Raw genomic sequence first — 15,307 nt, forward strand, 5'->3', positions numbered from 1 at the left:
ACTAATAGTACTAACCTTTAACAGTTAATTTTACTCATTTTCATTAATTACTAGTTTCTATGTAACTGTTTTTATATTGTTTTACTTTCTTTTTTATTCAAGAAAATGTTTTTAATTTATTTATCTTTTTTTTTTTAAAGTACCTTATCTTCACCATACCTGGTTGTCCAAATTAAGCATAATAACGTGTTAATTCCATGACTGCATATATCGGTTGATATCGGTATCGGTAATTAAAGAGTTGGACAATATCGGAATATCGGATATCAGCAAAAAGCCATTATCGGACATCCCTAATGATGTACCGTATTTTCCGGACTATAGAGCGCGTCCTCTAAATTCTACAAGAAAAAAATATGTTTCCATATCATCATCGGCGGTCACTCGAAACGAGTATGACTATCCTCCTGGTAGGGGTGTATCCCTTTATGGAGGATGCCTGTGCGTGACGTAGTTTAACGTGGGGAGACTGGTGCACAGACAGTCACCACACGATCCTTGACAGAATCGGGTCAGGGTCCAGTGGCATGGAGTCCAAGACGACTGGGGGCCCTTTTCTGCTGCAGCCTTCTTCCTGCCATCGCAGCCGTTGTGGTAGTTCTTAAATCTACCGTCTTCTGCCTGCTCCGCCGTTGAGGTCTTCACCGTATCCCTGGCTAGGGGGCAGTCAGGTACTAGGCCTTTGCCAAGGGCCACCTGGGGTAACAGTAGTAAAGGGGTTAACCTCCTAGTGCCCCAAGACCCCATAGAGGAGCCTCCACTGCCGGATGCACTTTAACGTCATGCCCAAGACATTTCCATATATTAGGCGCATCAAACTATAATATATATACGTTGTGAAATTACACAGTAAGATTCTGTAAATGTTTATTTGCATACCTTAATTGTTTCCAAACAGTGCCTGTGACACGGCAGTAAAACGGCTGATCAAACAAAACAGAAGTCATCGTCATGGACCCATTAGCTGCGGAAGCTATCGCTCCAATCAGCTAAACAGACTCGATAACTCCACGGTGACGTTTTGGGGATTTTGTTGAGGAAGTTGTGAAACTGAAACTGTTATGATCCGTTGCCCGGATCATAGTTTGTTTACGTTTATTTAGGTTGCGATTCACTTGTGGTTTCAGTTCTGTATTCAGCACCCTTGAATTTGTGTGTTTTGGTTGTCATGGGTGCTGATTGTTTTCACCTGCCTCTGATTAGTGTTCGGGACGCTCACCTGTTCCCGGGCACTAATCAGAGAGCTACTTAGTCCTGCCTGTCGCTTCACTCAGTCTGGTGCTTTTATTTGCTGTATGCAACTGTCACGTTGTGTTTTTTTTGTGCTAAGTCCTGTATTTGGGGTTCCTTGTGAGCTATCCTGTTAGCTTCCCGTGTGTTAGGCACGCTTGTTTTGTTCTCCATGATTTATGCGAATAAATCATTCTCCTACCTGCACACTGTCTCCGGAGTTCCTGCTGCATCGTTGGGAGAAATCCGCGCATCACCATACGTTCAAACCGTTACAAATACTTAAGGAATGCCATTGTAAGTTAATAATACTAACAAAGACCCTCATAAATGTGTTAGCATATTAGCTAATGCTAACGAAGCTAGCGTCATTACATTACAATAGCACGTACAAATATACAGATATCACACATGGGACGGTTTAGTAAGTATAAACAGTTTTAGTTATATTGTAAATCTTACCAACATTGCTTGGAGTGATGAACGAAGAATCCATTCACGTAGAAACGCTATAGATGGCTAAAAGACTGAACGGTTGAAGAAAAACAAAACAAAACCCACTGCCGGTAAATGGAAGCACCTGCAATGAGCGAACTCGTCCAAAAGATGGTGCCATAGCACAAACAATAAAACCCCTTCTTTGTGTTTCTGCTTGTTTTGTTTTTTTAATATATATAATTATTTTTGTTATGGCTGTCAGCGAACAAATATCCATAAATTAGCTGCTCCACCTTATAAGCCGCAGGGTTCAAAGTGTAGGAAAAAAGTAGCAATTTATAGTTCTGAATTTACGATAATATAATTATATAAAACAATAATGATATAATATTTAATATAATTTATACATCATGTATGTTTGTTTAAATGTGTGTATATATGTGTACATATATATACATATATATGTGTGTGTATTTATGTATATGTGTATATGTGTATATGTATATACTGTGTGTATATATATATATATATATATATATGTATATATAAACATGTATATATTTGTATGTATGTATATATATAAATTATATGTAATATATTTATAATATTATATTATAAATATATATTTATAATATATATTCTGTTAAAAATATTCTGCTATAGTGCGGAAAAACTAAACAAATAATAAAAAAGTAATCAAATTGAGTAGAATGATGAATATTTATTTATTGTATTTATGATTAATGTTGTAAATAATTTTATAAAATATATGAAAAACCTTGCAGAATGGTGAGAACAGTTGTATTTTAGTTGCACAAACAGAGCGCACTCCACCAAGGCAAGTTCCTTGTGTGTTCAACATACCTGCTTAATAAAGCTGATTGTCATTCTGATTAATGACAAAAAAACTTGATGTTATGAGAATACAGTTGTGATACAATGAATAATAAGATAAGAATTATGTTTTACATAGTTTTCTTTCACTCTCTAAGAATGCTTATTTTTGTAAACCTACACATTAATTCCTGTAAAATTGAATTAACAGTAATATATATTTTCTCAAAATCTTGTTGTAGTATCTACAAAGTGTGGTTCTATAACATAATTCACAGACATATGGCTCTTTTTAGCATTTTCGTATGTTTAATGCGCCGACAATTCATCAAGCGGTGCGGCTTCATAGCTTACCAAAGTCGTACTAAAACATTTTGATAGATTTTTGAGCGCCGTGTGTAATGTTTTATATTTTCAATGGAACATATACAATGTTGGTGTTGTTTACTTGAGTCATATTGCCATCGTAATGCAGTCTACACATATCTCTTATGTTTGACTGCCATCTACTGGTTACACTTATCTTTACACCATTGCTTCGAGGTCAGTAAGCAAAACCAGAATTATTCCGTACATTAGGCGCACCGGGTTTTAAGGCGCACTGTCGAGTTTTGAGAAGAAGAAAACAATATTTTAAATGCGCCTTATAGTCTGGAAAATACGGTACTCAATTTACGAACTTTAATTAAAATTTCATACATTGAAGCAAATGTTTCCATAGAAAACAATGAAAGCGTGAATTATGTGTTCCTGCTTCGACAAAAATCAATGTTTTAAGTAAAAGTTTGTACACTTTGAACATGATATCAAGTGCTATATAGTACTGTATATCAAACACACATAACAAGGGGGTGATGCAACCGATGAAAGGGGTAGGGGAAGACGGGAGGCAATGTCGACAACGCTGCGGATACTTCTGTGCTACTACACTGTGGTTCTGTAACATAATTCACAAACATATGGCTCTTTTTAGCATTTTTTTCAATGATTTCTAAAGACACTAAGATCCTTAACGTGTATTATGATAGTTTTTTTTGCCGTGTATTCACTATTACACAATTAGTGTATCATATTAAAATTGTTTTGAAGGACACAATTGCGATTCTTGCACACCCGGCACCCCTGTGAGCGAGTCAGCGCTGTATGAGACGGTGCTTGAACCCGTGTCTTGGCTCCAGTCAGTCGATTTGAGAAGAACACACCGGCCCGAGTTTTCCGTGGCTGAGGAGCAAGAGAGTGGAGTCGTACTTTGTTTCTTTTTGCTTTTAATGTTTAATTCATATCCCGCTGTTTTTTTCTGTTCCACCGCAATGGCTGGCCTTGTTTTTTTTTTGCTTGCATTTAATGAGTAATGAGGCTGTGTAATGTGCACCTTACAGTGTGTGATATTGCTCTGGGAGTGAAATCAATGGCTGTCAGCCTGGCGGTGTTTTCATGGTGTTGATTGGCCTAATAATAGATGAATCCATACCTTCAGGGGATAGGACACCTGCCAAAATGTCCACTGTGCTCGTAATCTAGACTCTAGACTCTAGACTCTGACTTTAGAAAGAGGTTCCGCAGCCTCCGAAGCAGAACCTCCAGGTTCTGTAACAGCTTCTTCCCTCAGGCCGTAAGACTCTTGAACGCATCATAATTAAATTAAATTATCCCCTCAACTCCCCCCAAAAAGGATTAACTCACTGGAATAAAAAAGACAATATAACATGCATCCATAAACGTGGACGCATGTGAAAAAGTGCAATATATTTATCTGTACAGTAATCTATTTATTTATTTATATATATTTATATATATTTATTTATTTTATATATATATTATATATATTATTTATATATTTTTTTATTTATATATGCACCTTATTGCTTTTTTATCCTGCACTACCATGAGCTTATGTAACGAAATGTTGTTCTTATCTGTGCTGTAAAGTTCACATTTGAATGACAATAAAAAGGAAGTCTAAGTCTAATAGAAGGAAGCGGTTTTTTTCACTACTGTAGTCCACAGTAGGTGTAACACTTCGGAAATACTAGTGAGAGGTGGTCCTAATATTTGGCGCCCTCACAAGTAGGTAAGAAACCTCTGTTTGATATGCAAACATACCGTGAATGCTGTTACTATAGCAGGTGGATTTATTTGCATAAATCGCAAAAAAGGACAAGATGTTCAGTTCAGTTTGAGGTTATGTGGAACATGCATACGATACAACGTAATTAGAGATGTCCGATAATGGCTTTTTTGCCGATATCCGATATTCCAATATTGTCCAACTCTTAATTACGGATTCCGATATCAACAGATACCGATATATACAGTCGTGGAATTAACACATTATTTGGGATGATGTTTGATAAGAAATTATCGAGTTCGAGCCCATTATCGAATCCTCTTATCGAACCGATTCCTTATCGATTCTCTTATCAAATCCAGATAGGTTGTTGTATATGGGGAAAAAAACACAATATTTGGTTTAACAAAAGCTCACTTTTATTTTATAAGAAAAAAATAAAATAAAAAATAAATATTGGCTGTTCTTACCTCCCTAAAAAAATAAAATAAATAAATATTGACTGTTGTTACCCATGGTATGGTATTTTTTTTTTTGTCATAAAAAATACAATCATGTGTGCTTACGGACTGTATCCCTGCAGACTGTATTGATCTATATTGATATATAATGTAGGAACCGGAAATATTAATAACAGAAAGAAACAACCCTTTTGTGCGAATGAGTGTGAATGAGTGTAAATGTGGGAGGAAGGTTTTTTGGGTTGGTGCACTAATTGTAAGTGTATCTTGTGTTTTTTTATGTTGATTTGATTTGATTTGATTTAATAAAAACAAAACAAAACAGTGGTATAGGCTACAAGATAACGTTAACGTTATCAGACACATACAAAAAGGCTAACATTAACGTTACCGTTAGCCACTGACTATGCTTAGGTAACGTTAGTCTAGCTGACATTACTGCAATCCTGGATTGACATACGAGGTAACGTTATTTTAGCCTAAAGGCTACGAGTGAGCAGATATGGAAATTAACCGGCAACAGTTAACATTAGTTACTCACCAGCACTATCACTGGAATTGGCGCTGCAGGTTGAAGAGGGGCGTGCTTCGTCGCTGCTTCTCCACGACACCTTTCTCTAACCTTCAGGTTATGTGCAGCCTGAACATGTTTCATCATGCTTGTTGTACTTCCCCCCCTTACATGAGGGCGAAACCTGGCAATAATTGCAGATAGCCGTTTCCTCGTCGTATTTTTTTGTAAAATGAAGCCATGCCTTGAGGCATTTTTTCCGGTCCATTGTTGTTGCTGCTTTCTGTATCTGCCGCCTAATGACTGAGCTACGTTATTTCCTGGGACGTTCCACAGGGCATTTCCTGTGGGACGGGATTCGTTCCCAGGGATTCGAATAAAGAACCACCTCTTTTTCTTTACTATAGTGGCCTCGATAACGGGAACCGGTTCTCAAAAAGAGATTCGAGTCCATGGAATTGGTTCTTTTCTTATTGAACAACCGGGAGAACCGGTTTCGAACATCATCCCTACACATTATTATGCCTAATTTTGTTGTGGTGCCCCGCTGGATGCATTAAACAATGTAACTTTACCATGAATTGATTAATGTGGACCCCATCTTAAACAAGTTGAAAAACTTATTCGGGTGTTTCCATTTAGTGGTCAATTGTACGGAATATGGACTGTACTGTGCAATCTACTAAAACAAGTTTCAATCAATCAATCAAGAACAAGGTCTTCCAAAATAAGAGAACAACTTCAACTCCAGTTATGGAAAAAAGTGCCAACATGGCACTGTCATATTTATTATTGAAGTCACAAAGGGTGGGCGGGGTTGGGGGGGGGGGGGTTGGTGGTAGCAGGGGGGTGTATATTGTAGCGTCCCGGAAAAGATAGTGCTGCAAGGGGTTCTGGGTATTTGTTCTGTTGCGTTTATGTTGTGTTCCGGTGCGGATGTTCCCACGAAATGTGTTTGTCATTCTTGTTTGGTGTGGGTTCACAGTGTGGCGCATATTTGTAACAGTGTTAAAGTTGTTTATACGGCCACCCTCAGTGTGACCTGTATGGCTGTTGATCAAGTATGCCTTGCATTCACTTATGTGTGTGTGTAAAAGCCGCATATATTATGTGACTGGGCCGGCACGCTGTTTGTATGGAGGAAAAGCGGACGTGACGACAGGTTGTAGAGGAATGCTAAAGGCAGTGCCTTTAAGGCACGCCCCCAATAATGTTGTCCGGGTGGAAATCGGGAGAATGGTTGCCCCGGGAGATTTTCGGGAGGGGCACTGAAATTCGGGAGTCTCCCGGGAAAATCGGGAGGTTGAAACCGATACCAATAATTTCCGATATTACATTTTAAAGCATTTATCGGCTGATAATATCGGCAGGCCGATATTATCGGACATCTCTAAACGTAATGCATCACATATTTCTAGTTGTTTCATTACAGCACGTCCGAAAAGGAGTAGGAAGAAGCTGATTTTATTTAATCCTACCCCTTTTCATCCCATAGCAATTTTATTCCATTTCTTTGTTCCCTGTAACAGAACAGTGAATACATAAATAATTTACCATAGTAAGTAAACAAATATTAAATACATAAATAATCTTTATCTAAAAAAAAAAAAAAAGAGGTTCAAGATGTTTATCATAATTCTTGTTCTGTGTACTTTGTGAACACTTGTAGTTTGAACAGTCTCTTAAACTGAATCATATTGACTCCTTTAATGCACCATATAATCCTGTGCGCCTTATATATGAAAAAAGATCAAAAATAAACCATTCATCGGCAGTGCGCTTTATAATCCGGTGTGCCCTATGGTCCGCAAAAATAGGGTACTGTACAGTACTGTAAACGAAAAAAACATGTCACAAATTAAAAAACAAAACATCCTGTAAATGAAAAAACAAAGTGTAAATGAAAAAAATATATAATGTACGAAAACACGTATAAATAACGAAAAAAAAAAAAATCTACTTCTACTACACGGATTTCACTTAAAGTGGGTATTTTTTGGAATGTAACCTCAGTGTCAAACGAGGGAACTGTATTTTTTTTTTTAATTTCCCCGGGCATACTCCTTAAATCACTTTCTGTTGTTGCTCCCGTGTTGCTTGGCATTAATGATAGTGTCCCTAATGTGGTGGCTTCACTTGGATTCTTCCTTTGCAACACCTTTTCTGGTTTCTCTGTGAATTATTTGTTGTGTAAATGCTCCAAAATATTCACATACCGTATTTTTCGGACTATAAGTCGCAGTTTTTTTCATAGTTTGGCCGGGCTCCAGTGCGACTTATATACATTTTTTTCCTTCTTTATTATGCATTTTCGGCAGGTGCGACTTATACTCCGGTGCGACTTATACTTCGAAAAATACGGTATATGGTTTTCTCCACCAAAATTCATCAATTTATTATTATTATTCAACTTTTTCTTCTTCTTCTCTGCCTTCCACATTTTTCATCCGATTCAAACCGTTCCAACGTCAAACTATTCAGCCTATTCGGAAACCGCGGGCTTTCCCTCGACAAATTCCCGGAATTCCCGGTTTTCCGGGACATTTTTCCCATTTAAGTTGAATTGGCCATTTTTCAAACTTTCACCATTTCCACATTTTTCAACCTATTTATACCATTCCACCTTCAACACAGTCCACCATCCTGGAAATGTAAACTACTCTTTTTCCAAGTTCAAAAAAATTCCAGGATTTTCCAGAATTCCTTGTTTTCCGGAACATTTTTCCTATTTAAAATGTATTGGCCATTTTGCAAACTTTCGCCATTTCCACATTTTTCAAACTATTCATACCATTCCACCTTCAACACAGTCCACCATCCTGGAAATGTAAACTACCCTTTTTCCAAGTTCAAAAAAATTCCAGGATTTTCCAGAATTCCTTGTTTTCCGGAACATTTTTCCTATTTAAAATGTATTGGCCATTTTGCAAACTTTCGCCATTTCCACATTTTTCAAACTATTCATACCATTCCACCTTCAACACAGTCCACCATCCTGGAAATGTAAACTACCCTTTTTCCAAGTTCAAAAAAATTCCAGGATTTTCCGGAATTCCTTGTTTTCCGGAACATTTTTCCTATTTAAAATGTATTGGCCATTTTTCAAACTTTCGCCATTTCCACATTTTTAAACCGATTCAAACCATTCTACCTTCAACATATTCCACCATCCTGGAAATTTAAACTACCCTTTTTCCAAGTTCAAAAAAATTCCAGGATTTTCCAGAATTCCTTGTTTTCCGGAACATTTTTCTCATTTAAAATTAATAGGCCATTTTTCAAACTTTCGCCATTTCCACATTTTTAAACCGATTCAAACCATTCTACCTTCAACATATCCCACCATCCTGGAAATTTAAACTACAATTTTTCCAAGTTCAAAAAAATTCCAGGATTTTCCAGAATTCCTTGTTTTCCGGAACATTTTTCTCATTTAAAATGAATTGGACATTTTTCAAACTTTCGCCATTTCCACATTTCTAAACCAATTCAAACCATTCTACCTTCAACATATTCCCCCATCCTGGAAATCTAAACTACCCTTTTTCCAAGTTAAAAAAAATTCCAGGATTTTCCAGAATTCCTTCTTTTCCGGAACATTTTTCCCATTTAAAACTAATTGGCCATTTTTCAAACTTTCGCCATTTCCACATTTTTAAACCGATTCAAACCATTCTACCTTCAACATATTCCCCCATCCTGGAAATTTAAACTACCCTTTTTCCAAGTTCAAAAAAATTCCAGGATTTTCCAGAATTCCTTGTTTTCCAAAGCCCTATTTCCACCCTTTTTGTCTGGCAACTACTCCTCCCACATTTTTCAAACCACTTCAACCGTTCCACCGTCAAAACATTCTTCTTAATCTGGACCTAAAACGTTTTTGTTTTGTTTTTCAATGGAAAAATTCCAGGAATTCTGTAATACCATTTCTCAATTCAACATGTTACTGCTTCAACATTTCTCGACCGATTTGGAAAAATTCCAACACCAGCCATTTCAACTCATTCACACCATTCAAGTTTTTTAACATTTTCCCAAAAATTTGCGCTTTTCCTGAAATTCCCAAATTTTGGGGAAATTCCCATTGAAATCAATGGGACATTTTTCAAAGTTCCACAACTCCCACATTTTTCATCTGATTCAAACGGTTCCAACTTCATAATATTCCGCCTGTTTGGGAATTGTGTGCTCTACTTCAACAATTCTTAAATTTTTTTTCCAGGATTTCAGTTCAACTTCAGCATTGTAGCATTCACACGCAATTCCTTCAGGAATTGCTTCATCTAGTTAATGCATCATTTTTGCAGCTCCTGGCACATAGCATACGTGTCATTAAAGCAGGAATCATTAAATCCTTGACAAGATCCTTTTTAGTAGGTCAAAGCCTTGCCTGTGGGAACATCTAAAAATAGAGCTATGCTTTTGAATAAGGTATAAGGCGGGGGGAATAGTTTTCAAAGGAACACTTGGCTCTGTCAGTGAATTTTTTTGGACTTGTATTATCTTTTTTTAATGTTTTTTTTCCCCAGATCAAAGGGTCTTGGTCGGGGAAGAACCGAGTGCAGAACCCCTACAGTCATAAGAACATCGTTAAGAACTGCTGCGAGGTGCTGTGTGGGCCGGCGTACCCCAGGTAAAGACCACGCTCCTTTGTGATGAAGCGTTAAATCACGTTGGCTAACGGCCGTGTCTCGCTCGCCAGCGTCTTGGACAGAAGGGGGCTGATGCAGGAGGACTCGCCGGTTGCCGCGGCGTCCGCCTTCTCTTTCAATAACAGCAGCAACCCAGCGCTGCAAACCACTGTGAGTCCAACCTGACCCTCCCCCGCTCACACCTGGCCCATTCTCCGGGCGAAGAATAGAGAGCGCCACATAAAACAGCGCCCAAACCAATTAGAGAGGAAAAGGAAAGGCCAGGAAAAAGACGGAATGGTTAATGAGCAAGTGGAGCCATTTTGTTTATAAATATCTAATGTTTCTTTTTGAAGCTGTGATGTAAACGCCAGAATGCAGAATCAGAATCCGCTTTATTAGCCAGGTGTGTTTAACAAAGACTGTGCTCTCTTTGTACAAAACACAAAACGAAGTTGGCACGTTGTGTAAATGGTAAATAAAAACCGAATACAATGGTTTGCAAATCCTTTTCAACTTATATTCAATTTAATAGACTGCAAAGACAAAATATTTAATGTTCCAACTGAGAAACAACATTTTTTTTTTGCAAAGAATCATTAACTTAGAATTTAATGGCAGCAACACATTGCAAAAGAGTTGGCACAGGGACATTTTTACCACTGTGTTACATGGCCTTTTCTTTAAACAACAATCAGTAAACGTTTGGGAACTGAGGAGACACATTTTTTAAGCTTCTCAGGTGGAATTCTTGCCCATTCTTGCTTGATGTACAGCTTAAGTTGTTCAACAGTCCGGGGTCTCCGTTGTGGTATTTTAGGCTTCATATTGCGCCACACATTTTCAATGGGAGACAGGTCTGGACTACAGGCAGGCCAGTCTAGTACCCGCACTCTTTTACTATGAAGCCACGCTGTTGTAACACGTGGCTTGGCATTGTCTTGCTGAAATAAGCAGGGGCGTCCATGATAACGTTGCTTGGATGGCAGCATATGTTGCTCCAAAACCTGTATGTACCTTTCAGCATTAATGGTGCTTCACAGATGTGTAAGTTACCCATGTCTTGGGCACTAATACACCCCCATACCATCACAGATGCTGGCTTTTGGTCCGGAGGACACAACGTCCACAGTTTCAAGAAACAATTTGAAATGTGGACTCGTTAGACCACAGAACACTTTTACACTTTGCATCAATCCATCTTAGATGAGCTCGGGCCAAGCGTTTCTGGGTGTTGTTAATAAATGGCTTTTGCTTTGCATAGTAGAGTTTTAAATTGCACTTACAGATGTAGCGACGAACTGTAGTTACTGACAGTGGTTTTCTGAAGTGTTCCTGAGCCCATGTGGTGATATCCTTTACACACTGATGTCTCTTTTTGATGCGGTACCGCCTGAGGGATCGAAGGTCCGTAATATCATCGCTTACGTGCAGTGATTTCTCCAGATTCTCTGAACCTTTTGATGATATTACAGACCGTAGATGGTGAAATCCCTAAATTCCTTGCAATAGCTGGTTGAGAAATGTTGTTATTAAACTGTTGGACAATTTGCTCACGCATTTGTTGACAAAGTGGTGACCCTCGCCCCATCCTTGTTTGTGAATGGCTGAGCGTTTCATGGAAGCTGCTTTTATACCCAATAATGGCACCCACCTGTTCCCAATTAGCCTGTTCACCTGTGGGATGTTCCAAATAAGTGTTTGATGAGCATTCCTAAACTTTCTCAGTCTTTTTTGTGCCAGCTTTTTTGAAACATGTTGCAGGCATCTAATTCCAAATGAGCTAATATTTGCAAAAACAAAAACAAAGTTCAAACATTAAATATCTTGTCTTTGCAGTCTATTCAATTGAATATAGGTTAAAAAAGGATTTTCGAATCATTGTATTCTGTTTTTATTGACCATTTACACAACGTGCCAACTTCACTGGTTTTGGGGTTTGGACAATGTAAACAATACATATTAGAAATTAACTAAAAATATAAAGAATTACTTGAATAACAAATATATTAAATAATATAAGGTCTTTTGTGCATCATCTGTCAGTCATAAAAAGCATTAATGTAATATTATTATTGTTATTATTCTTATTGGCACTTCTAGTAAATAATAATAATTTTGTTTTGTATTTTTTGTATTGCATTAATTGATGGATTTATTTATTCTTTTAAAGATTCAAATTTTAGTTGTTTTTTTTTAGTTTTTCCCCTTAATGTGGCTTAAATGTGAGTTTCTGTTCATCAAATTGTAACTTTATTCTTGAATATTTTTTATTTATTTTTTTTTCTATCGAAATTTGGATTTATTTGGAAATATGCTAATGTTGTCTTACATGAAGATAACCTGTATTTTCAAAAATGGATTCTTATTGAAAACTATTTAATTAAATTTTTTTAATTGATATTTGAGCGGTATAGCTAGGTTGGTAGAGCGGCCGTGCCAGCAACTTGAGGGTTCCAGGTTCGATTCCCGCTTCCGCCATCCTAGTCACTTCCGTTGTGTCCTTGGGCAAGACACTTTACCCACCTGCTCCCAGTGCCACCCACACTGGTTTAAATGTAACTTAGATATTGGGTTTCACTATGTAAAGCGCTTTGAGTCACTAGAGAAAAGCGCTATATAAATATAATTCACTTCACTTCACTTCATTTTAAAAATTATAAATTGATTGAGAATCGGGATGAACAAAAATCTCGATTCGAATGCGAATCAATTTTTTTTGGTGCACCCCTAATAAATGGTCTGTTGGGTCTCTGCGTGAAAGAAGCTGACTCGTGTCTTCTGCCCCCAGAAAACCACGGCGCCGCTCATCCCAAACGAGCACACGCCGGATGACGCCAAGCCGAGCGTCGCCGCCTCGGCAGAGTCCGACTCGTCCTCCCCCAAAGAGGACCGCCCCTCCTCGACCGTAGTCCCGCCTTTGGCCTCCCCCGAGGCCTACGCCGAGACCTCCGCGGTCAAGGACAAGAGCCACTAGCTGCACCAGGGGCCTCCCTCTTCAGTCCTGTACGGACGGGCACTTGAATTATCCCCCGCTCGAGTGACGCATCCTCCTCGGGGAGAGGAGTGATTTCATGGAACGTCAGCATCTTTGACGAAAACCCACCCGGGTCGAAGGAGTACTACTGGAGGCGGGGTAACAGTGCGCATGACAAACCCACTCAGATTATTATTGAAAACATGAAACGTGAGCGTCTCCTATACTCCAGGGACGACTTCTCCACTCGTGTAAATCCTCATCCGAGTCCAGTGTGTGCACACATACATACCCTATGCAAATCATCGAGGCTGGGTGTAAATAGACACACCTGTGTAGCAGTCATACTCTAAAGGCTCCATACAGTATTCTGAGAATTGCTGCATCCAGTACTGTTACTAGCAATTGCAATGCCCGCCCTTCCCTTTTTGATATATACATGTACAATACCGTATCCTTATAAACACGCTTTATGCACATGAAATATCATCTCTCACCTTCACACTAAGTGCGTTCATGAGCGTGTGACCAAACCCCCTGACTTTTGACGTTTTTAGACGCTAGTAGCAACCGTGCCTTACAATGGACGTCAGCAAACAGTTGAAAAAAAACAAAAAACAAAAACATTTACAGTCCGATGTTAGATTGAGAGTGCGTTTACACTTGTGATGTTTGGCTAGGTTGAAATAAGGCGTAAACACAACCGGTACGGCAAAAAAAAAAGATGCAGGAATGCCAAATGTGTAAGTGAGGTCTTCCTTAAAAAGTGCTCTCTAAAAGTATTTTTGAAAGGCTTTTGGTGAAATCTAAAGTGGAATGTTGGAGTTATGTCACCATCAAGTCCCCACTTGGTCACAAAGTAGCAGAAAACTGCGCAGCTGTTCTCCTCTTGGACTTAAGTCTGTCGCTTCCTTCATCCAAGATCCGCACTTTTGGGTGGAGCAACTCTTAAATGAGGGCGTTCCCCTATTAAATCTGGCTTTGCACCTTTTTATCCCATTGACTTAAGTCAATGTGCAAACTTTTTGACTTAGCATTGGTCTAATATACAGTATATCTACATGTATGTACTGTATGTATATGTGTACAGTATGTATATATATATGTATGTGGATATGTATGTATGTATACAGTATATATGTATGTATATATATATATATATATAGGTATGTGTATATATATATATATATATATACACACATATATATATATATATACACATATGTGAATATATTAGGGCTGCAAGAACTAATCGATTAAATCGATTATAAAAATAGTTGGCGATTAATTTAGTCATCGATTCGTTGGATCTATGCTATGCACATGCGCAGAGGCAATATTTTATTTTATTTAGAACATTTTTTTTATTTTTTATTTTTTTTATAAACCTTTATTTATAAACTGCAACATGTACAAACAGCTGAGAAACAATAATCAAAATAAGTATGGTGCCAGTATGCTGTTTTTTTCAATAAAATACTGGAAAGGATAGAAATGTAGTTTGTTTCTTTTATCCGATTATTAATCGAAGTAATAATCGACAGATTAATCGATTATCAAATTAATCGTTAGTTGCAGCCCTAGAATATATATACACACATACATACACACACATATATATATATATATATATATATATATATATATATATATATATATATATATATATATATATATATATATATATATACATACATGTGTATATATATACATATATGTATATATATATATATATATATATATATATATATATACATGTGTATATATATACATATATGTAAATATGTATATATGTGTATGTATATATGTGTATGTATGTATATATGTATGTTTATATATGTATATATGTGTATATATACACATACATGTATGTATGCACAGTATATATATATATATGTATGTATGTATGTATATATGTGTATATATGTGTATGTATATGTATGTATATATGTATATTTGTGTATATATACAGTGTATGTGTGTGTATATACACACATATATGCATGTATATATGTCTATGTACACATATATACACATACATTTCACTAACGCTTTCACAGCTTTAGTGAAATGTATGGTCATTAACCTGAATTACTCACAATGTCCATAAGTCAGTGGCAAAGTTATAGACATTATGCCGTCCAGCGTTAATTTAGT

General features: G+C 37.3%; 1 protein-coding gene across 1 annotated transcript in view; it reads left to right on the forward strand.

The window, feature by feature from the left end:
* zdhhc9 (zDHHC palmitoyltransferase 9) overlaps positions 1 to 14,713 on the forward strand; it is a 70,930-nt gene extending 56,217 nt beyond the window's left edge. Inside the window, exons 8-10 of the mRNA XM_061976771.1 lie at positions 10,072 to 10,175; positions 10,245 to 10,344; positions 12,965 to 14,713. Coding sequence (XP_061832755.1) covers positions 10,072 to 10,175; positions 10,245 to 10,344; positions 12,965 to 13,150 — 390 coding nt within the window. The 3' untranslated portion in view covers positions 13,151 to 14,713. The remainder of the gene's footprint in view (positions 1 to 10,071; positions 10,176 to 10,244; positions 10,345 to 12,964) is intronic.
* Positions 14,714 to 15,307: the final 594 nt, after the last annotated feature.

Source organism: Nerophis lumbriciformis, linkage group LG16, assembly GCF_033978685.3.
Source record: "Nerophis lumbriciformis linkage group LG16, RoL_Nlum_v2.1, whole genome shotgun sequence".
Lineage (NCBI taxonomy): Eukaryota > Metazoa > Chordata > Actinopteri > Syngnathiformes > Syngnathidae > Nerophis > Nerophis lumbriciformis.